The sequence below is a fragment of the Sarcophilus harrisii genome, chromosome 1 (genome assembly GCF_902635505.1).
Source record: "Sarcophilus harrisii chromosome 1, mSarHar1.11, whole genome shotgun sequence".
In the NCBI taxonomy this organism is placed as follows: domain Eukaryota; kingdom Metazoa; phylum Chordata; class Mammalia; order Dasyuromorphia; family Dasyuridae; genus Sarcophilus; species Sarcophilus harrisii.
The window spans coordinates 686,947,558-686,970,165 of NC_045426.1; the positions used below are offsets into that span (position 1 = coordinate 686,947,558).

A 22,608-nucleotide genomic window follows, 5' to 3' on the forward strand; every position below is an offset into this window, starting at 1 on the left:
TGTATGTGTGTGTATGCCTCTGTAAGTAAGTACAAGATAGCCACGGTGGGGAGATGGGGAAAGACTTCTTATAGGAGTCGCCATGTCATCCGAGTCTGTGATAAAAGATGCTAGAGATTCAAAGAGCTGAAGGTGAGGAGGGGAAACATTCTAACCCTAATCTGAGGTGATAGATGGGACGTAGACTGTGGTTGGATTAAGTGAGGAGGAGAGGTAAAAGGTAAGGTTTGAGAGAGTCAGATAGGAGCGGGCTTTAAGTGCCAAACGGGAGTAGATATTTGATCCTAGAGGTAATAGGGAGCCATTAGAGTTTATTGAGTGAGGGCAGGGAATGACTGGTCACAGCTGATCAGATCTGTGATTTAGGGAGATCACTTTGGCAGCTGAATTGGAAGATGGGTTGGAGCAGGGAGAGGCTTGAGAGGCAGGACAACTGATGAGACTGGTGATAATCCATGGGAGAGGGGATGAGAGTCGGTAGTGGCAAGAGTCTGTAGTGGCAATGTGAGTGGAGAGAAGAGGAAAATGTGGAAATAAAATGTAAGAAGTCGCAACTGATTGCATCTGTGGGGACTAAGGGAGAGTGAGGAACCAGGGATGACATGGAGGTTGCGGATGCAAACCTGCGGCATTGGAAGGTTGGTGGTGCCTTCCATGAGTAATGATGAAGCACATAGGCCAGCATTATTTCTTGCTAACACTGAAGCCTTCGTTGTGTTACAGTCGGCTTCAGCTCTCAGATTCCTGCTTTTGTGATGCATAAAAGTCCATTTTTTAATTTTAAAATTAAAAAAAAGCTTATTTTTATTTTAAAAATGTATCATGTTCGATTTGGGATGGAAGCATGACACCCCGGATAAGAGAGTGAGCTTTAGAATTCTGGAGCCAAAAAGATCTGGATTCAAGTCCTGCTGTGTGATGCTAGACTAGTTACTCAATCTCTCTGTGCCCAAGCCTTTTAAGAGTGTAAATGAGAGTGAAGTATTGACCTTCATTGGTAGAGGGAATGTCTTCATTTGGGAATTTGTTCTGCTGACGAAATCGCTAGTTTGTACCAAGCTCATTAGTATTTTTTAAATTGAATCTTCTTTTTATTTGTTGTCTTTTGTTGAAGCTTCAAAAAACACCCCCCAGGGAATATCTCCCTTTAAAATTTTTAAAAAAAAACCCTTTTCTTCCCCCGGGGAACCTTTGGAAAAATTCCTTTTGTAAAGGAAATGGGTTTTTAAAAGGGGAAAAAAAAAAAAAAAAAAAAAAAAAAAAAAAAAAAAAAAAAAAAAAAAAAAAAAAAAAAGGAGGAAAAGGGGAAAGGGGAAAGAAAGGAGGGAAAGGAAAAGGGAGGGAAGAAGGAAGGAGAGAAGAGGAGGAAAGGGAGGGGAAGAAGGAAGAAGGGAAGAGGCAGAGAAGGGAGGGAGAGAGGAGGAAAGGGAGGTAGGAAGAAATGGGAGAGTGCTCAGAAACCATACTAGTTAGGTATTGGCCCAGTGGGGGCAGGTAGGTTTGGTGGTCTGTCTGTCTTTTCCCACTGTACCGGGCTGTCTCCTTGCAGGACATGTTCTGTTGGCTTAGCACTATCCTCCTAAGAGCCTGAAAGGCCTCTTTTATCTCATTTCGGTACTGGGGACACTGGGGCGAGAGTGGGAGAGGGATTCCTGGGCTGAACACTGCCCTTTCTTGGCAGAGCCCCCAGTCTGGAAACGCGTGTGTTTTCTGGAAATCTTCCCCCAAACGGTGATGGGTGCCCCTGGGAGAGCCTCAGAATTTCCAGGAGCTGTTAACTGGAAAGTTAGGTGTTAATTGGTTGGGATTTCCCTATTGACTTTCTTCTCTGAAATGTTTTCTCTTCCCTTCCTGAGGCTCTCTTGTTAGGGGGAGGGGGGGTCAGCTACCCTGCTTTTTGACCTTTGTCCCCCCCCTTGCTGCCTTGCTGGAGCTCCAGCCTATTGAGCTTTTCTGGGAGAGCTGGGGAAGGTGTGAAGCTTTTTCTTTGTCTCCTGGAAGTGAATTATCTCCCTCTAGTGTAGCTGTTTGGTAAATTTTTGTTTGGATTTGTTCTCATTTTCCCATCTGTTCTTTCTTTTTTCCTCCCCTTCTTCATTCCTTTTCTTCCTCCCTGTCTCCCCTTCTCCCTTTCTTCCTCCTCATCTCCCTTCTTCCTTCCCTTCCTCCCTCCTGCTCTCTTTTCCTCCCTCTCTCCCTTTCTTTCTCTCTTCCTTTTCTCTTCTCTCCCTTCCCTTCCTCACTTCTTCCTTTTCCTTCCCACTCCCTCCCCACACTCCCTTTACCCCTTTATTCCCTTCTCTTTCCCAGTGGATTTCACAGGTTTTACTGCAGACTGCTTACATCACGTTTGCATTTCCCAGAAGGGAAAGGGGGAGCTACTTCCTGACTAAGCTGGGTGCTAAAACGTAGCCTGAGGTTCCCGGGTGATGGGCAGCCAACCCATGTTCTGGGAGGCAACCAGCGGGGTGCAGAGCCGGCTTTGGGGCTGAGGGTGAGGTGAAGGGACCTCAGGCCCCCCAGCACATGTGACAAAGGAAGAAGCTGGCTCCTGGGCAAGTCCAGTCTCTGAGTTAGCAAGTCTCAGAGACAGATTTGAACATTTGACTCAAGAGTCTCGGTGTTGTTTTTGTCTTTCTTTGTTCCCTCTGGTGCTCAGCGCAGGGCCTGGCCCCACTCTTAGCGTTTCATAAATGCTTGGTGACCATCTGATGGCTCGCTGGACCAGAAGGAAGGCTGTCAGCCATCTTTGCTTTTCTTACTGTGTAATGTGGATCATTAAATCAGGCTTCACACTGGAGGGCATCACAGGGGCCATTTAGAAACTGAGGCACAGAGATTTTAAATCCCCAAACACAGGCTCTAGAACCTACAGATCTATGGATCTCGGCGCTCGAGTTTCCTCATTTTTCAGAACAGACAACTGAGTCCCAGAGACATTAAGTAATTTGCTCATGTCACACAGAATTTTTTTTTTTTAATAGCCTTTTATTTACAGGATATATGCATGGGTAACTTTACAGCATTAACAATTGCCAAACCTCTTGTTCCAATTTTTCACCTCTTACCCCCCCACCCCCTCCCCTAGATGGCAGGATGACCAGTAGATGTTAAATATATTAAAATATAAATTAGATACACAATAAGTATACATGACCAAAACGTTATTTTGCTGTACAAAAAGAATCAGACTCTGAAATATTGTACAATTAACTTGTGAAGGAAATCAAAAATGCAGGTGTCCATAAATATAGGGATTGGGAATTTAATGTAATGGTTTTTAGTCATCTCCCAGAGTTTTTTTCTGGGCATAGCTAGTTCAGTTCATTACTGCTCCATTAGAAATGATTTGGTTGATCTCGTTGCTGAGGATGGCCTGATCCATCAGAACTGGTCATCATCTAGTATTGTTGTTGAAGTATATAATGATCTCCTGGTCCTGCTCATTTCACTCAGCATCAGTTCGTGTAAGTCTCTCCAGGCCTTTCTGAAATCATCCTGTTGGTCATTTCTTACAGAACAGTAATATTCCATAATTTTCATATACCACAATTTATTCAGCCATTCTCCAACTGATGGACATCCATTCAGTTTCCAGTTTTTAGCCACTACAAAAAGGGCTGCCACAAACATTCGATGTCACACAGAATTTGAAGGAAGGTCCTGATTCCAAAGCCAGAAATGCTGGTCTCTAATTAGCTAAGCTGACCTGAAAGTTTTACTGGTTCCTTCCTTCATTCCTTCATTCCTTTGTTCCTTCCTTCCTTCCTTCCTCCCTCCCTCCCCCTCCTACCCTCTCTCCTTTCCTTCCTTTCTCCCCCTTTCTTTCTTTTTTTTTCTTTCTCTCTTTTCTTCTCTCTCTCTCTTCTTTCCATCCCTCCTCTTCTTCCTTCCTTTTCATGCTTTTCCCTCTTTTTAATTTCTTTCCTTCCTCCTTCCTTTTCTCTCCCTCTCTCCCTCCCTCCCTTTCTTTCTTCTTTCCATCTCTCCTCTCCTTCCTTTTCATGCTCTTTCTCTCTTTCTCTCCCTCTCCTTAATTTCTTTCCTTCCTCCTCCCCCCCTTTCCCTCCTTTCCTTCCTTCCTTTCTCCCTCCCTTTTCTTTTTCTTTCTTTTTTCCTTCCTTCCTTTCATTTTCTTTCTTTTTTTCTCTTCCTTCCATCCCTCCTCTCTCCTTCCTTCCTTTTCATGCTCTTCCCTTCTTTCTCTCCCTCTCTTCTTAATTTCTTTTCTTCCTCCTTCCCTCTCTCCCTCCCTTTCCTCTCTTTCTTTTTTCTTTCTTCCTTCCTCCCTCCCTCTCTCCCTTCCTTTCTGTTTCTCTTTTTCTTTCTTCCATCCCTTCTTTCCTTCCTAACTTTTCTTACTCTTTTATCTCTCCCTCTTTTTTCCTTCTTAATTTCTTTCCTCCTTCCCTCTCTTCCCTCTTCCCTTTCTCCCTTCCTCTCTCCTTTCCTTCCTTTCTTCCTTGACAGTTGGGGTTAAATGACTTACCCAAGGTCACACAGCTAGGAAGTGTTAAGTATCTGAGGTCAAATTTGAATTCAGATCCTCTTGACTTGTGGACTGGTGCTCCATCCATTGCATTTCCTAGCTGCCTTCATTTGGGGTTTTCTTGGCAAAGATTCCTTTTCCAGCTCATTTTACAGTTGGGGTAACTGAGGCATTTGCGGTTAAGTGACTTGGGGGGGGGGGGGTCACACAGCCCGGAAGTGTCTGAGCCTGGATTTGAAGATAAGCTTTCCTCATTCCAAAGACAGAGTCGGTGCACTATGGTGCCACCTAGCTGCTCACCTGGCACATAGTAGGTGCTAAATAAATGTTTCTTGATTCAGATGCTAAAAAATAATCCTAATTCATTTCAGTTGAATGCAAACAGCACGTGGATAAATCAGTAAATTCAAAATAACACAGTGGGCAAAAATTAATTGGGGGGGAAGGGAGACGAGCAGGAAGAGACACCTGAAAGGGGGGGGGCGGGATGCTTGAGCTGATCCTAGGCTGGAAATGGGTCTTTCATGAAGTGAAGAAGAGGAGAACACCCCCCACACACACACACCCACACCCCACCCCATTCAGTCCATGCAAGAAGGCAGGGAATGGGACTTCCGGGAGGCTGCTCCAGATTGTTCAGGGATGGTGCCAGTCCGGACCCTGGGGGATCCTGGGGGATGTCAGACACTTGGAGGTGGGGAGGGGAGGAAATCCAAGCATTTCCTGATGGTTGTTTGGTTGGGACCCGGGGAGGGAGGGCTGGCCAGAGCCTCCCGTGCCCTCGGGCCCGGGTCAAACACTAGGCTTTTATTTCAATGGGACTTTAAAATAGACTGCGCTAAGCCAGCTGGAGGCCGGGTAGCGGCCCTGGGCCCCACACGCCGGACCCTGGGGAGGGGAGGGGGTAGGGCAGGGGATGCTTGAAAGCTGTAGGCGGGCAGAGGATTAATTTCCCCTGTTGGAATTTGTCTGATGCATGTGCAGCAGGAGGCAGGGGCTGTGGGCTGAGAATACAAATGGAGGAGGAGGAAGAGAGGGGAGGGGAGGGGAAAGTAAGGGAGAGGAGGAGAGAGGAGGAGAGAAGAGGGGAGGGAAAAAGGGGAAAGGAGGGGAGGGGGAGGAGAAAGGAGGGGAGCATGGAAGCTGCTGGCCTACTTAGGCTTCTGAGCTTCAGCTTGCAAGTGGGGAAATTCCTGCTGTAATTTAGACTCCCAGAACCCTTTGCCCAGAGGCCCCGGGCCACAAGCGGCAGCAGCTCCTGAGGGTCCAGAAGAGGGAGGCTTTGGGATCCCTGGGAAAGGCTTCCAGGTTACAGGATGCTCCAGGGGGAGGGGGCTGCATATTCGGTGAGAAGTTCTGAGATTTCAGACCAGCAGAGGACTCACTTCCTGTCTGTCTGCCAACCTCTCTGGCCCTCGGTTTCCTCATTTGTAAAATGAAGTGTAGCCGGGGAACCTTGTAGAATCTTGCTCGAAATCTGTGACCTGAGCATTCCCTTGATCTGCATTTACATCAGCAGAGTCCTGCAGAGCTACAGAATGTTGGAATCGGGATTTGAACACAGATCGACCCCAAATTCATTGCTTCCCTGGCTCCTTTCAAGTCTAGTTAAAATCTCACCTCCTTGGGAAAGCCTTTGCCAATCACTTTAAACTCTAGTGCCTCCCCTCCCTTAATTATTTCCTATTTACCCTGTCTGCCGCTGCTTGCCCACAGTTGGTCATCTCCCCTGTTAGACTATAAGTTTCTTGAGGGCAGGAACTATATATTTTGTCTCCTTTTACATTTCGGGCACTTAGCACAAGGTCTGACGCTGAAGAAATGTTTGTTGACTGATAATAGAAAGAATCCTTTGAGGGCAGAGGGGGGTCTATGTGGGCAGTGGGCCAGCTCGTTTTTATTAACATTGGGAAGAGATTTGGTTGTGGGCAGTTAATCTTGGCTTGCAGGAGAGTCTCCTTCCTTTCTTTAATCAGAAGTAGAGAGCTCAGGGGTAGTTGGGGGGCTCAGTGGGTAGAGCACCAGCCCTGAGTTAGGAAGACCTGAATTCAAATCTGGTCTCAGACACTTAACACTTCCTGGCTGTGTGACCCTGGGCAAGTCACTTAACCCCAACTGCCTCAGCCAAAAAAAAAAAAAAAAAAGAAAAAGAAAGAAAGAAAGAAGAAGAAGCAGCTTGTAGAATTTTCCCTGAGTATCCTTTCTCCCTTCCCAACCCCCATCCCCCAGCCCACTGAATGATGTAGGGACATACCTGGTGGACCTCATTCCCCTAGACCAGCAGGCCATTTGACCATCTATTGGAGGTAAACTCAGTGCATGTTTTTGACATTGGAGTTGGGGGAAGAGCAGAAGTAACTCGAGCTCCTGAACACTGTCCAGGAAGCCGGACTTCGAAAGGGAACATCTCTTCTAATAATAATAGCTAACATTTATATAGCGCCTACTGTGTGCCAAAACACTTTACAGATATCATCTGATTTTTCCCCTCGTGACAACCCTGAGTTTGGGGCAGAGCCGGGATAAATAAAGCAAAACCTTCCTCTGTGTGATCTCATTTGTCGTCAAAAGTAGGACCAGTTATCACTAAGCCCATTTTGTGGAAGGAGAAACTGATGAATGACTTGGGGCTCTGTGGAAAGCTTTTGGGGAGCTGGTCTCAGAGATAGAGCTGCCCCAGTTTGGGGCCCAACACATCATGGTGCTTATGCTTTAGAAAATGCTGGTTAAAAAAAATGAATAAAAATGCTTGTTGTGGCTAATATAAAACTATCTTTTGCCTGACTTCATATGGACAGTCCATATCATATTATTTGCTTTCTCTATAGGGTAGGGAGAAAATATACAACTCAAAATTTAAAAAATGAATGTTATTTTTATTTTTGTTTTTTTGCTTTTTTGCTGAGGCAATTGGGGTTAAGTGATTTGCCCAGGGTCACACAGCTGGGAAGTGTTAAGTGTCTGAGGCTGGATTTGAACTCGGGTCCTCCTGACTTCAGGGCTGGGGCTCTATCTTTCCCCCGCCCTTTCTAGCTGCCCTGATAAATATTTATGAAGCTTCTACTGTGTGTCAGGTACTGGTGGAATAGGGCACATAGGAGGTGAGGGGTTAATTGTGTATGTTGTTTGTGAGCTCTTTGGGTCATAGCCTTCCATAAGTCATATTTGGACTTGTCTTCTAGCCATGAAAGTCCGGCCCTCTATCAGCCAGACGCAGCCTCCATGATGTGTCTATCACTGTTAATGCGTTCCACTGGACTCGAGAGCTCCAGAAATGGTTAATGAGATGGGGATCTTTGCCTTTAGTGCTGTTCTCAGCAGTCCCTCCAGCCCCCACTTAGGCCGTGGCTTCCAGGACACCTGGGGAGCTGTGGCCCGTCCAGAATCTGGGCCCGGAGCTCAGAGCGGCGCAGCTATTCTTAGCACAGAACATCCCTGTAAATCACTGTCCTCACACGCCGCCAGCTCCCCGCTCCCTCTCCCCGCCGGCTCAAGCCTTGGCTTCTGGCAGAACATGGGCCACTCTTAGGGAATTAACTCCTTTCCTGGGCTGGGGGGTAAGTGAGCCTGGCACTGAGCAGCAGGAAAGGTCCGGAAGCCAGCTTTGGCCCGGCCCCAGCCCCAGGCCTAGGTGCAAATCAGGGCTGAGAGGTCACAGCTTGACCTTCCTCCTGGACTGGGCTGGGCCAGATGGGCACAAGGTGGAGAAATGCTAGGATGAGGATGTGGCGCGTGGGTAACGATGAGGGTCATTTACTGTGTCACTCCAGGACCTGTGTGGTACTTACGGTAGTATGACATTTGGTCCCAGATTAATGTAAATTGAGGGACTGATGAGGCAGGAAGACGCAGAAGGATATCAGATATGTCCTCCATGGAAAGGGACAGAAAGATTTGATGAGAATAGTGAGAGAAACTTTCACTGAGGTTAGGATACAGGGTGAGTGGAATAAGAATAAGAATAGCCATTTATTCCTGTATAAATTTAAAGTTTACAAAGCACAGTGTACATGTTGCCTCACTTGATCCTCACAGCAATTCTGGGAAGTATTGCTATCATTATTCCCATTTTCCAGATGAGAAAACCAAGGCTGAGAAGTTAAATAATAATAGCTAATATGTTTGTAGGCTTGGACAACTAGGTGATATGATAGTGCACAAAATGCTAGGCCTGAAGTCAGGAGACTCACTCATTCAGATCCAGTTCAAATCCAGCCTCAGGAACTTACTAGCTGTGTGACCTTGGACATGTCACTTCACTCTCTTGCCTCAGTTTCCTCATTTGTAAAATGAGCTGGAGAAATGGTAAACCACGCCAGTGTTTCTGCCAAGAAAATCCCAAAGGGGGTCACGAAGAGTGAGACATGATTGAAATGAATGGACAGCAATAAAATATAGAACTTATTATAATTAAAGGCTTTACATTTATCTCATAAGTGTATCCTTTGTACACTTTCCTTTCAACAACCATGCAAGGTAGGTGCTGTTATTGTTCCTATTTTCCAGAGGAGAAAACTGAGGCTGAGAAAGCTTAAAAAGCAATAATAGCTAATATTTGTCATATTTACTGTGGCTAAACACTACTATTATGTCATTTAATCCTCACAACAACCATGCAGAGTAGGTCCTGTTATTATCCCTATTTTCCAGATGGGGAAACTGAGGCTGAGAAACCTTAAGTAATAATAATAATAGCTAAATGCTTTCCTATTATTATCTTATTTAATCCTCACAGCAACCATGCAAGGTTGCCGGTAAACCACTATTTTATAGTTAAGCCAACAGAGGCAAATAGGTTAAGTGACTTGCCCAAAATCACACTACTGGTAAGTGTCTTAAGACTAAATTTGAATTCAGATCTTCCTGATTCAGGACCAGTATTCCATGGACTGTGGTACCAGTTACCTTTGGGGTAAATGGTTTGTCCCAAACGTCTTTCAGAGGCAAGATTTTCACCAAGGGCCCTCTGGCCCCAAAGCTAGCCTTCTTTCCATTATGTCCCCGAGGCTGGCCGCAAGGATGGGGTTGACCTGGAAAGTCGGGAAGAGGGACAGTTTGGGGAAGGAATTCCATCATCTGTTTTCCTTTTACACGCGGAGCTGGGGAGTGGATGTGGAATCTCCAAGGAGTTGGGAGTATCTGCTAGTGTTTCTTGAGGCGGGTTGGGTCTGGAGCTAAAATCACCTGTGTGGAGGTGCTTATTGATCCCTCAAGAGATCCCTCCGAGAGAGTGTGGAGTCCGGGCCCAGGACAGGGTCTTTCTGGTGATTCTCGCTTAATTGAGCAGCTTGGCGACCCTTGGAGAGTCAGAATTGGGGGGCAGGGAAGCTGCGGGGAAGATGGGGAGAAGACACTTACTAAGGGGAAATAATTGTAAAGTGCTCAGCACAGTGCCTGGCCCAGAGTGGCTGCTCTGTCAGTGTTAGCCTTTTTTGTTATTTGAAAATAAGGTTTGTTAGGACGTAGGATTGGAGATTTGCACATGGAAGAAATCTTAGAGTTTTAAGTCTTTTTTCCCTTTCCCTCATTTTATCTTTCCAGAAATTAATCTTCACTCCCAACCCTTGAGCCCTCCCTTAGAATGAAGTACAGAAAAGGCATGGCACCAATTTACAACTCTCCCCAGTGTCTCTCTCTGTATCTGTCTGTGACATTTTGTGTCTTTCTGTCTGTCTTTGTCTCTCTGTGTGTCTCTTTCTTTGTCTTTATGAATCTCTTTGTCTTTCTATGTCACTTTCTCTGTGCCTGTCTCTCTCTCTCTGTGTCTCTTTCTCTGTCTCTGAATCTCTGTCTCTGTCACTTTTTCTGTCACTGTCTCTCTGTCTCTGTCTTTTTGTGTCTCTTTCTCTCTATGTATCTCATTTCTGATTGTCTCTTTCTGTTTAATTCTGTCTCTTTGTCTTTCTCTGTGTCTTGTTTCTGTCTGTCACTTTCTGTCTCTATGTCTCTTTCTGTTTCTCTTTGTCTCTTTCTTTGTCTTTATGAATCTCTATGTCACTTCTCTGTGTCTCTGTCTCTGTATTTCTGTCTCTCAGTGTCTTTTTCTGTGTCTATGAAGCTGTGTCTTTCTATGTCACTTTCCTTGTCTCTTTCTTTGTCTTTATGAATCTCTATGTCACTTCTCTGTGTCTCTGTCTCTGTATTTCTGTCTCTCAGTGTCTTTTTCTGTGTCTATGAAGCTGTGTCTTTCTATGTCACTTTCTCTGTTGCTGTCTCTCTGTCTCTATGTGTCTTTCTATGTATCTCTTGTTTCTGTCTGTCACTTTCTGTCTGTCTCTTTTTGTCTGTGTGTGTATGTGTGTGTGTGAATTTTTCTCTGTCTCTAAGAATCTCTCTGTTTTTGTCTTTGTATTTATGTCATTTTCTCTGTCTCTCTTTGTGTGTGTCTCTCTGTCTCTGTCTCTCTGCCTGAGCTGGGGCTAGTTTGTTTACCCCACCTTTATGTACCCAGTGAGCAGGTAAAGGTGTTGCTGTACCTCAAACTGTGTCAAAAGTCCTAGGAGTAACCCTGGGTGGAGGAGGGGATGAAGTGCCCTCCTCCTACTTGTCACTGTCGCCCCTGAACTTCCAAGCATATGTTTACCATTTATATATATAATCCATCACGATAACAAAATTGACACAAACAAGAAACATTTTCCAAATGAGAGTGGAAAAACAATAACCAGAACGTTTACTTAATAAAAAAACAAGAAAAAGAATAATCATGACATATCCTCTTCTATTGACTATAAATCAGGAATATCATATCATCACATTTACTCGGCGGGAGGCAAGTACAGGAATAACCAAAACACAAGTCTAACCGTAATCCACTTGTGAGGCAGACTCTCCCACCAATGTTGCAGCGTCCACGAGGGACAGCAGGCACACACTTAAACCTTCATGTGAAACCCACAAGTGGGAAAACCTTCACGTCTCAGGAGACTTATGATTTTGGACAAGAGGCCTTGAGATTGTTGCTCTCTTTAGAGAATAGTCTGAACTGTGTGTCACCTGTTGGGAGAGGCTGTGTTTCTCTGTTATTCTTGGGCTGCTGAAACAGGGTCAGGCTCTTTTTAGCACCTAGCCACCCTCGGCAGGGGCCTGTGAAATTGTTGTGTGCTTTCATGACAAGCAATTTTATTGAGCCTGAGAACTGTTGAGCCCCTCGGATCTTCTCTGGGCCTCTGAGAATTGTGATAGAGTCAGGCTGCCTTTCTTAGCGTCCAATAGCAGAAAATTGTGTTTTCTCCTGTCAGCCGTCAGCGAAGCCACATCCTTTCTTCAGTCTGCATAATTCACAGCAGTTCAGATGTCAAACTTTCTCCCTCTGTTGCTTTTTTTGGTCCCATATAAAAATAACAATAATGACAACAATAACAACTAGCATTTACATAGCACTTTAAGGTTTTCAAAGTGCTTTTTAAACATTATTTCATCTTGAGAAAGTTGCTATTATCTTTTTTTTTTCCAATGGATGAGAGAATTTAGAGAAACATTTTAAGGGACTTGCTCAGAATCACACACCTGAGTGTCTAATGCTGGATTTGAGCTCAGATCTTCCTGATTTCTGCTCCACTGTTATATCTATCATAATAGCCTCTCTCTTAAAGAAAGCAGAAAAAGAGGGGGAGCTAGGTGGTTCAGTTGGTAGAGCACCGCGCTGAAGTAAGGAGGACTTGAATTCAAATCTGGCCTCAGACACTTAATACTTCCTAACTGTGTGACCCTGGGCAAGTCACAAATAACCCCAGTTGCTTGGGGGGGTGGGGGTGGGAAGGGGGAAGCACAATGAGACAATATAGGCAAATCTCTGAGAGGTTTCCTTTTTCTCAGCCTGTAAGTAGTTCGAAAGGGCAATATTGTATTTTTCTATCCAATCAGCTCTCGGCAAAGTGTCACCTCTCCTGAAAGGCACAAATTCCAGCAAAAATCTACCATGCTCCAGTTAGTCGGCTCAGTATCTGTAAGCATGTCTTGTGGTTGAGTCTTCTCTGTCTTCTAGCCCTAACTCCTCATGAACTCATTTATTTCTCCTGTTTCTGTCTTCATCATAGGTTTTTCCAAAGCAGTGCCCATCTCTAATTTAAGATGAAAAAGGATTTCTCTTTCAGGTGTGACTTTGACAGCTCCTATTTCCTCATCCCACAGTCCCCAAATAGTACTTTGATTTACAGTTTCTCAGTTATAACCTTCAAAAAATCTGAAAAAAAATCATATATGAGTGAACTGATGTACAATGCCCTCCAGATATCTCCAGCTTCCTCGATGTTCTGCCTTCCAACAGATCCTTGTAGGACACTTAATGGTAGGTTGCTTTTTCTCTCAGCTTCATAGGATAGTCTGTGACTCTCTTCAAACATCTTTATTTGTGGAGCTGTTTCTTGTCAGATCTTATCAGGCTTTTGTACACAGTTCCCTTCCCCATCTATGTTCATATAACAGAGGGGCAGTACCTTGTACAAAAAAAACAGTTAAGAAAAACCTATGAATGAAGTCACAATTTGGGATAGGGAGGCAGTGTGGAATGATGGAAAGCACTGGTGATGGAAGTCAGAAGAACTTGAGTTCAAATTATGCTTTCCAGGGGTTTACTGGATCCAGAGCAAACCTTTTCAGTGTGAGCATACATTTCTCAGAAATTGACAAACGCTACCCATTGGGGGCTTTAGTCGTGTTGTGTGGATTCTTTAGAGTTGAGAAAGCAATGGAGAAAATGTTAATAATGCATATTAAACTTAAAAGTGTATGCAGTGCCCCTTCTCCCCCCAAGCTGGTTATTGAACATTTATCAGCAAGCTTATTACCTTGGAATCGTTAGCAAATCTCTTCATTTCTCTGATTCTCCCGTTCTTCATCTGCAAAACAAGGGGGTTGGGCTAGGTGACTTTTAATGTCTTTTTCAGTATGATGTTGGTGATAGCATATATACCATCCTGCCCCTGTAGCCCCCTACCCTTCTGCTCTATAGAGGAAGGTACTTCTTGACCACTTCTCAGGTTATCCTTCATTCCAGGCACTCTTCTCACAAGTCTTTTTGCATTCATATATTTCCTTTCTGGGGCACGAGTTTTATTGGTGCCTCTTTTTTTCTTCATTATAGTAATTTTTGTATCACCTCCATCGGTGAAATCTCCCTCTTCACAAACAGTCAGGCAAACCCAGCCGTGCCAGACAATGTATGTACCATTTCACACCTGTGGCCCTTCACCAAGAAGGAGACCTATTTCATCTTTGGCTTTCTAGGCTTAAAGCTGGCCATTGCAAGTTTTTGGAGTTGGGATTCCTTTTCAGTGTTGCTAACCTTTACAGCTAGGTGGCACCATAATGCAGAGAGTGCTAGACTTTGCGATCAGTCAGACTCCTTTTCCTGAGTTCAAATCTGGCTTTAGACACTTCCTGTGTGAACCTGGATAAGTTATTAATCTTATTTTCCTCAGTTTCCTCATCTGGAGGAATGAAATGGCAAATCACTCCAGGATCTCTGCCAAGAAATTACTGAACAAAAATAGTCATTTACTTGAGAGGTGTAAAACTTGCAGGCCACAGAAACTCTTGAGTGACAGAAACATCAAATTAAATGTAATTGGGAAATATTTTACAAAATAATGAATCGACAGAAATATATTAAGCATTTACTGTGTCCCAGGCACTGTGTTAAATACTGAGAATACATAAAGAGTCAAAAGATAGTCATTATTCTCAAGGAGTCTACAGTCTAAACATATGCAGACATGTTTAAAGCAAGTTATATACAGCATAAATAGGAAATAATCAAGTTATTGGAATAAAAAGGTTTGGGAAAAACTTGCTGTTAGAGATGGGATGTTATTTAAAACTTCAAGAAAGCCAGGAAGATAGTCATTGTAAAAGAAGAAGAATCTTCCAGACATGGGGGTTGGTGAGAGAGAATACTTAGAGCTGAGAGATGCAGAATCTTATTCATGGAACAGCCAGGAGGCTGATGTCACTAGATCAAAACCTCTGCATTAGGGAGTAAAGTGTAAGGAGATTGAAAAAAGTGGGAGCAGACCAGGTTATAAAGGGCTTTGAATGCCAAAAAAAGGATTTTTATATTTGATCCTGGAGGTGATAGGGAGCCACTAGAGTTTATTGAGTAGGGCGGTGACATGATCAGATCTGATTTTTAGGAAAATCACTAGTGACTAAATGAAGGATGAATTGGATGGATGGGAAGAGACTGGAGGCAGGTAGAATTCCAGCATGCATAAGGGTGAAATGGACAAGAGATGCTACAGAGGTGAAATCAACAAAAGATGTTGTAAGGGTGAAATCAGCAACAGGTCTTATAAGGGTGGGATGGACAAGCGATGCCACAGAGGTGAAATCAACACGAGATGTTAAAAGGGTGAAATAGACAAGAGATGCCACAGAGGTGAAATCAGCAAGAGGTGTTATAAGAATAAAACAGATAGAAGATGCTATAGAAGTGAACAGGCCATGGCAACAGCTTGGATGTGGTAGGGTGAGAGAGAGTGAAGAGACTGGGATGATTCCTATGACTCCTAGGTTAGGAGCCTGGGGAACTGGAAAGGATGGTACTTTCTTTTTGGTCAACGAAAAGTAGGAGAGGGGAAGGATTTAGGGAGAAATATAATCAGTTCTTTGGACACGTTGAAATAACTGGACATGCCATTTGAGGGGTTTGTAGCTGGAGACACAAAACTGGACATCAGCAGAGAGATTGAGGCATAAAAGGTGGGTTCTCAAACCATCAGCATAGAGATGCTCATTAAATCCACGCGAGTTGATGAGATCACCAAATCAAACAGTATAGAGGCAGAAGAGAAAAGGACCCAGGAGAGAACCCTATGGGACATCTATGATCAGAGAGTGATATTTGAAGAAGAGTCCTTCAGATAAGGAGGAGGAAAGGCAAGGGAGAGAGATGTCTCAAATACTTAGAAAAGAGTACTAAGGAGGGAGAGGATTTTCAGTAGTGTCAACAGCTGCAGAGAAGTCAAGGAGAATGAAGACTGAGAAGAGAAAAATTCAGCACAACCTAGAATAATGTTAATTTGTAGTTTTCTAAGTCAGCATGCTAAACTTTTTCTATGTGAGTTCCATGCTCTGCTATATATAATTCATAGTAGTTACTGTCTTTTTTTATTCATCTGGTTGCCTTACTTTGCTCTGTATCAGCTTGTATAAATCTTCCCAAGTTTTTCTGAATTTTCTAGTGCCATAATATGACATTATAGTCACATTCTGCAGTTTGTTCAGCCATTCTCCAGACCATGGAAAACCACTCTATCTGTAGTTTTTGGCAGCCACAGAAAATGGGGCTGTGAAGATCTTGGGGCCTGAATGGTGTTTTTTTCAGTCTTTGATCCATCTTTGTAATCTGGTCAGGAGTCAGATTACTGAATCTCAAGGTTTTGATGATGAAATATCTTTTATGTTATTTCTCAAGTGTACTATGTCTTTATAGGATCACAGAACCGCTGCTCAAGGGCTTTAGAGGGACCTCAGGGATTTTTATGTCTGATTCCCCTTCTTGGAGAAGTAACTAGTCTAAGATCATAGCAGTTAAATGGCAGTGTTAAACTCTGACGATCCCATGAGCCTCTCCTTTGCCCATTGAGTCAATTTCAGAATAACACTGGGCACCTGTGTGGTAGAGTGGACAGAGTACTGGACTTGGAGTCAGGAAGATCTGAGTTCAAATATGGCCCAGTATACTAATGATGTGACTCTGGAAAAGACACATAACTTTTTGCCTCAATTTCCTCTTCTGCAAAATGAACTGGAGAAAAAAATAACAAACCACTTCAGTATTTTTGTCAAGAAATTCCCAAATGGGGTCACAAAGAATCAGACATGATTCTTGAAAAATAAGTGAATGACAACAGAGTAAAATGCTTATCTATTTGTTTTCTCTGAGAAATATCTGTTAATCATACTTCTGGTTAGCTGACACTTCTGTCCTTGTTCAACTTTCATTTATAGAAAGTGTCAAAATTCATCTGATTTAGTTCCATTCTTCTAGCAGTGTACCTTGCATGTTTGACATTAGACTAGGAAATTCTATCGAGAGCATCAGTCACCAAATTAGAGATTTGTGAAAGCCTAACCATCATGTGATTCTCAGTACTTGCTGCTACTGCCACTCTAGAAGCAGGAGGGAGCCTGGCACTGAAGGCCATTTTAACATTTTCAAATGGGGAAAAAACCAAAAGCTAACATTTATATAGTCCCTACTATGTGCCAAGTACTATTCTAAACACTTTATAAATGTTGTCTCATTTGACCCTTGTAGCAATCCTAGGTCATAGGTACTGTTATTATATCCATTTTACAGATGAGGAAACTCGAGGCCTACAAACATAGAGTGACTTTCTTAGTGTCACTGAGTGCGTCTCCCAGATAACTTCATCCCTTATTTCTTCCTAGTGCTCTTGTCAGGTTAGATCTTAGCTAGTTATGACAACCTCCTCTCACCAGTGTCCTATGAGGGGGGTACCCAGGGAAGGGATTATTACTGTGATTTTACAGATAAGGATAAATGAAGTGGCTGAGTAGAGAAGAAATTTATTCAAAGGTACAGGACTCAGTAAGGTCCATAAGCCAGGTCTTATTTCCTGATTTCTGACTTCCAGAGAAGTGAGTAGAAAGACCGGAGGTGTTAAGGGAGGAAAGTGAGCCCAGGGAATTGGGCAGCAGGGAATCTTCAAGGTCTCTGGTACTAGTCCCCTTGTTGCCCTTGGATCTAGTCTAGGTGAAATAGGTTTTGAGTAGAAGAAGGAAGTCCAGAAGGGGTAAGGGAGGAGGGGCACAATGCTGAGGATATGAGATGAGAGTGATTTGTGAATGGAACACCCTCGGACAATTTTTTGATGAGGATTTGGAGATCTCTAGGCCAAGAATTGGTTCAGTGATGCCCTCTGGTGGATTTCTTCTTCCAAAAGAAAAAGGAAAAAAAAAAATTTTTTTTTTTTTGGCTCCAGGGCAACCAAACAGTAAACAAGCAATCAGGCAGATTGTTTAGCCTTCTCTTGTTCCTTATGATAACATTAACTGAAATTTAAAAAAAAATTTTTTACTAATGTCTTTGGTTTTTATGTCACCTACATTTCTCAATATATCCTTGCCCCTTCTAAAAAGTCAACTTGTAACAAAGAAGAAAAAGAAAAGAGGAAAAACCAGTCCATCAAAACTAACCAACATATTGAAAAAGTCTTATATGTAATGTTTTGCAACATAGTTTCTCACTTTGGCAAAGAATCAGAAAGTGAGGTTTCCCTTCTCTCTTTTGGGAGACTAAGCTTGAATTAATTCCCACTTGTAGAATAGTCACAAAATACTTTACATATAGACTCATTGTTGAGGTAAAACTTACAGTCCTTATCATACTCATTTTTACAGATGAAACTAAGTATCAGAGTTATGATTCTTCCCAGAGTCGCACAGCTTAAGTGCCCAAAGGAACATTTGAACTCTAGCCTTCTCCACTACAAAGCTAGCATTCTAACCCACGGAGAGACTCCACTACTGCTCTCTGATTGGATTATCAATTGTGGAAGTGGGTGTAAGTGGGTGGGTCTCTCTGATTCAGGTAGATTCTAGAGTTTAATGGTAATAACTCACCTACAAATTTTTAAATAAAATGCTATGCTAATGACAAACTTATAAGTATAATACAATTTTAGATATTTTACAATAAAAATATATTTATGTTATATAACGTATATGATATAGGACATCCCAGTGATTCCTATCCCATCATCTGAACCTTGCAACAAAATATAGTCAAGTAAAACAAATCAACATATTGGTCATGTCTAACCATATATGCCTCATTCTGTACCTGTAGCCCCTCACCTCTCTGTTGAAAGAAGGGACACATATATTGCCTTCAGTCCTCTGCAGTCAGGGTTGGTGATTGGTCAGAGTTCTGATATTTTTCACATTTCTCTAATTTTCTCTGGTTAGAAAAGTACTGCTACCATCCCTTTGCTAGATGGGGAGATTTATACTTTCAAAGTCACGGGACCATGTAAAGGGCCTCAGAGGCCACCTATTGTAATTCTTTTGATTTTACAGATAATGAAAATGTGCCCAATAAAATTATGACTTGCTCAGAGTCACTCCTTAGGTATTAAGTGTCAAAGGTGGGATTTGAACCCAGGTTCCTTGACTTCATAGCCACTGTGTAATTTCATTCCCCGTAAGCAGTCAGCATCAAAGATCCTTTGACTCCAGTCATGCTGCTTTACTAGAACCCAGATCACATCTCTTCCTTTGTCAGTTTGTGGGGGGGCAGTGGGTCTCCCCTCATAGTAGTCAGTAACCATTTGTAAAGCTCTGACTATGTGCCAGAGCACTGTGCTAGTATTAGGAAGACAGAAAAACCCAAAAGACAGCCCCTGTTCACAGCTCTGTGGCTGGCTGGCTGGCTGGTTGGATGTGATGGGGTTGGGGGAGCCCGGCTTTCTGAGTCCTGAGTCAGCTGGGGGGCCTATGTGTGGGTTCTGCCGCCAGGGAGCCGGCGACTGGTGGATGTGATGGACGTCAACAGCCAGAAGGGCACGGAGATGAGTATGTCCCAGTTCGTGCGCTACTATGAGATGCCTGAAAACCAACGGGAGAAATTGTACAATGTCATCAGCCTCGAGTTCAGCCACACCAAGCTGGAGAACCTGGTCAAGCGGCCCAATGTGGTAAAGACTCTCCTTCCCTCCCTTCCTTCCCCAGGGACTCCCATCTCCTCCCTCCTTGGCCCTGGGCCCTGCTGGTGTGGATCAGTATGGCCTTTGTCACAAGCTGAGATTGTACTGGACGTAGAGTTGCAAGGGACCTTAGAGAGCATTTAGTCGATCCCCCTCCTCTCCTTTCCCAGAGGAAATAACTAATACCCAGGTGAGGTACTTATCCCAGGGGATACTAGATCCTTCAAGTCCCAAGCTCCTTCCGTTCGTGGCTCCATGCTGCCTGTGGTGTATCATTGGCTTAAGTGGTGATTGAGACTAGAGGAAGAGGGCACCAGGGAGAAGGCTCCTTGGCCAGCTCCTGGCCAGAACAGGGGCTGTTGCGGGGGATAAAAAGGGCTGGTTCAGCTCTGGAGATGGCTGATGACTGGGGGCTTAGAGAAAATCTGTGAGATATTTAGGAATCTCTCCAGACGTCCTTGGAGCCCAAGGTCCACAGCATTCAACTCAACCCAACCCAACTCAATAGAACCCTTTGGATTGGATTTGACACAGTTCAGCCCAACCCAGTCCAATTTAAATCAGTATAACCAAATTAATTCAGTCCAGTCCAGGCTAAACCAGCCAATCCAATTCAAACCAACTCAACCCAATCCAAGTCGATATCATCCATCTAATTTAACTAAGCCAGTCTAATCCAGCCATTACTTATTAAGTGCCTACTGTGTGCCAGGTGCTCCTAAAGATATTTACGTTCTCCCGGAAGGATGGGTTGGGAGTGGTGGGAAGGTTCAAAATATAGCCAGAGAGCGTAGACCTGTGGAGGATTTACCAGGTAAGGCAATCAGGGAAGATTTCCTGTAGGAGCCGGTAGCCGAAGCTTGGTATTCCAAGAAGCAGAGGTGAGAATGGGAGCACGGCTTTCAGAGATCTCTGGCCTTGGCGGAGAGGGAAGGACGGGGCCTCCAGGCCAGGCCGAGCCAAGCCAGGGGCAGCCGCCCTGACGGGTGCGTGGTTATGTGGCTTTCAGATCGACTTGGTGGACTGGGTAGACAACATGTGGCCCCAGCACCTGAAAGAGAAGCAGACGGAGTCTACCAATCTCATTGCAGAGATGAAGTACCCCAAAGTTAAGAAGTAAGGCCATTCAGGGTTGGGGTAGAGGGCAGGGGGGCGGTGTGGGCCTGGGTGTAGACTCCCAGTTTAAAGGGAGGGCTGAGGAGTGGAGAGGGGCTTCTTGTTATTTGGGTCCAGCCTTCGAGGGGATTCTCCCAAGAGTCCCCAAACCCTTGGACCTCGGTCTTGTGTAGAAAGGGCTGCAGATCATTGTAGTCATTATTAAGCACCTGCTGTATGACACTCACCATTGTAGGTGCTAGGGATACAACAATAAAATGGAAGACAGCTCTTGCCCTCGAGGAGCTTGCCACAGCTGAGTACATACAGCCTGGTGACAGGTGGTAGGTCATAACGGGTAGCCTGCCGTATTGGGAGCCAGTCTTTCCCGAGCTACTTAATAGCTGTGCCAATTGGGGAGCATACTTAGAGAGATACAGGGATGACACCATCAGCCCAGGTAAGGGTCTTAGTCTTTCCCTGGACTCTCTTTTTCCATCTTTGTATTGGGTAGAAGAACCCCTTTCCTTGTCAGTTATAACATGGAAGTTCTCAACCCCACTGACTTAGAAAATACTAAAGTATCTCATTAAATCCCAGAGCACAGTGAATATTCTCAAGCGAGTTCCACCATGGAGGACTCGAGTCTGTGGACCTTGCTCCCACTGTATTGGCTTTTCTCTCTTTCCCCCATTAGAGCCAAGGCTTCCTTCTGGGCCAGAGCAGGAGCCCAAAGTCAGACCAATGGGAAAGGACTTTGATATTCCAGACTTCTCCCACTGACCATTCTGGGACCGACAGTGTCCTCCAACCAGACATTTCCTTTTCTCGCGGCTCCCAACTAAGTATAGTTTTAAATAGGAAATGAATTTAAGTCATTTTCCACAAATGGCACCATATACACTCATACTCCACATTAGGGAAACCCGGCAAATCTCGATCCACATGGAAGAAAAATTAGCAGGACCAGCACTTGACTTAAAGAAAACCACCTTCACTTTCCTCAGAAAAGGTTTCAGAATGGGATTCCTTTGAAGAGCACTGAACAGCGCTCTCTTGTTTGTTTCACCACTGGAATAGAATTTGTTGAATTAGGTTTACACACAATCCTTCCAAAGTTCATTCTCTTCTAATTTGCCTATTGTGCTGTAGGGCAGATAGATTTCCCAGCTCCAGCTGGTGACCAGGGGAGTGCCTTATGGGTACTCGGATTGTGATAGAAACAAAATTGTCACCTTGGAATCAGTCCATTTGTTCTCTCAGGTAAAAAAAAAGTTGATGTTTTTTTAACAAACTAGATAAAGAAGACTGGACTTCTGGGGGATTTATTTGGGATTTTTTCATAAATAATAATGATAGCAACTGGCATTTATGGAGTACTTGCTGTGTGCCAGGCACTGCCCCAAGCCCTTTATAAATTCTGTTCCATCTGCTTCTCCCAACAGTCCTGGAAGGTAGGTGCTATTGTTATCCCCATTTTACTGATGAAGGAATTGAGAAGGAATTTTTTTGCCCAGTGAGTACCTGAGGCTGGATATGAACTCAGATCTTCCTGAAACTTTTTCCATTTTTCTTGGTTATTATAATGTGTTGATCAAGGACCGTCTTATTCGTGTGCTGGGCACTATGTTAAGCACTGGAGATAATAAGAAAGGCCAAGAAAATAAAATCAAAAACACCCTCCAGTCTCCTCTCCCCAGGAGCTCACAATTTAATTGGCAAAACAACATGCAAGATGAGCAGGATGGGTGGAGGTGATAATAAAGAGAAATCGTCAGCTTTAAGGGGGATTGGGAAAAGTCTCTTACAGAAGGTGGGATTTTAGCTGAGATTTGGAGGAAGCCCAGAAAACCAGGCCCTTAGATGGTGGAAGGAGCGAGCAGAGAGACCAGAGTCAACTTGATCACATAGAGCATGCAGAGGGAGCTAAGGTAGGGGAATTTTGGTGTAATTTCTTCAGACCTCAGTTGTTTTCATGAAATGAGGAAATTTAGAATACGTCCCCAAAATCTCATCGCTCTGACCTCATCCTCATCATCACCATCACCATCGCAAGCCTTTGGCATTGTATTGAGTGCTTTACAAATATTCTCTGTCTCCCTTCTTCCCTCCCTCTCTCTGTCTCTCTTTCTCTGTCTCTGCTTCTCTCTTTCTCTCTCTCTGGCTCTCTGTTTCTGTCTCTCTTTTTTTAACAAGTTTGAACTCTCAAGACAACTAGATGGTCTAGTGGAGAGAGGACTGGGCCTGGGATCGGGAAGACGAGTGCAAATATAACCTCAAATACTTCCTAAGTGTGTGTTCCTGGAAAAATCATTTAGCTACTGTCTGCCTCAGTTTCCTTAACTGTTAAAT

General features: G+C 43.9%; 1 protein-coding gene across 1 annotated transcript in view; it reads left to right on the forward strand.

Annotated features, from left to right (window-relative positions):
• Positions 1 to 22,608, forward strand: part of KDM2B (lysine demethylase 2B) — a 134,078-nt gene that overhangs the window by 11,049 nt on the left and 100,421 nt on the right. The window contains exons 5-6 of the mRNA XM_031948530.1: positions 18,974 to 19,152; positions 20,171 to 20,277. Coding sequence (XP_031804390.1) covers positions 18,974 to 19,152; positions 20,171 to 20,277 — 286 coding nt within the window. The remainder of the gene's footprint in view (positions 1 to 18,973; positions 19,153 to 20,170; positions 20,278 to 22,608) is intronic.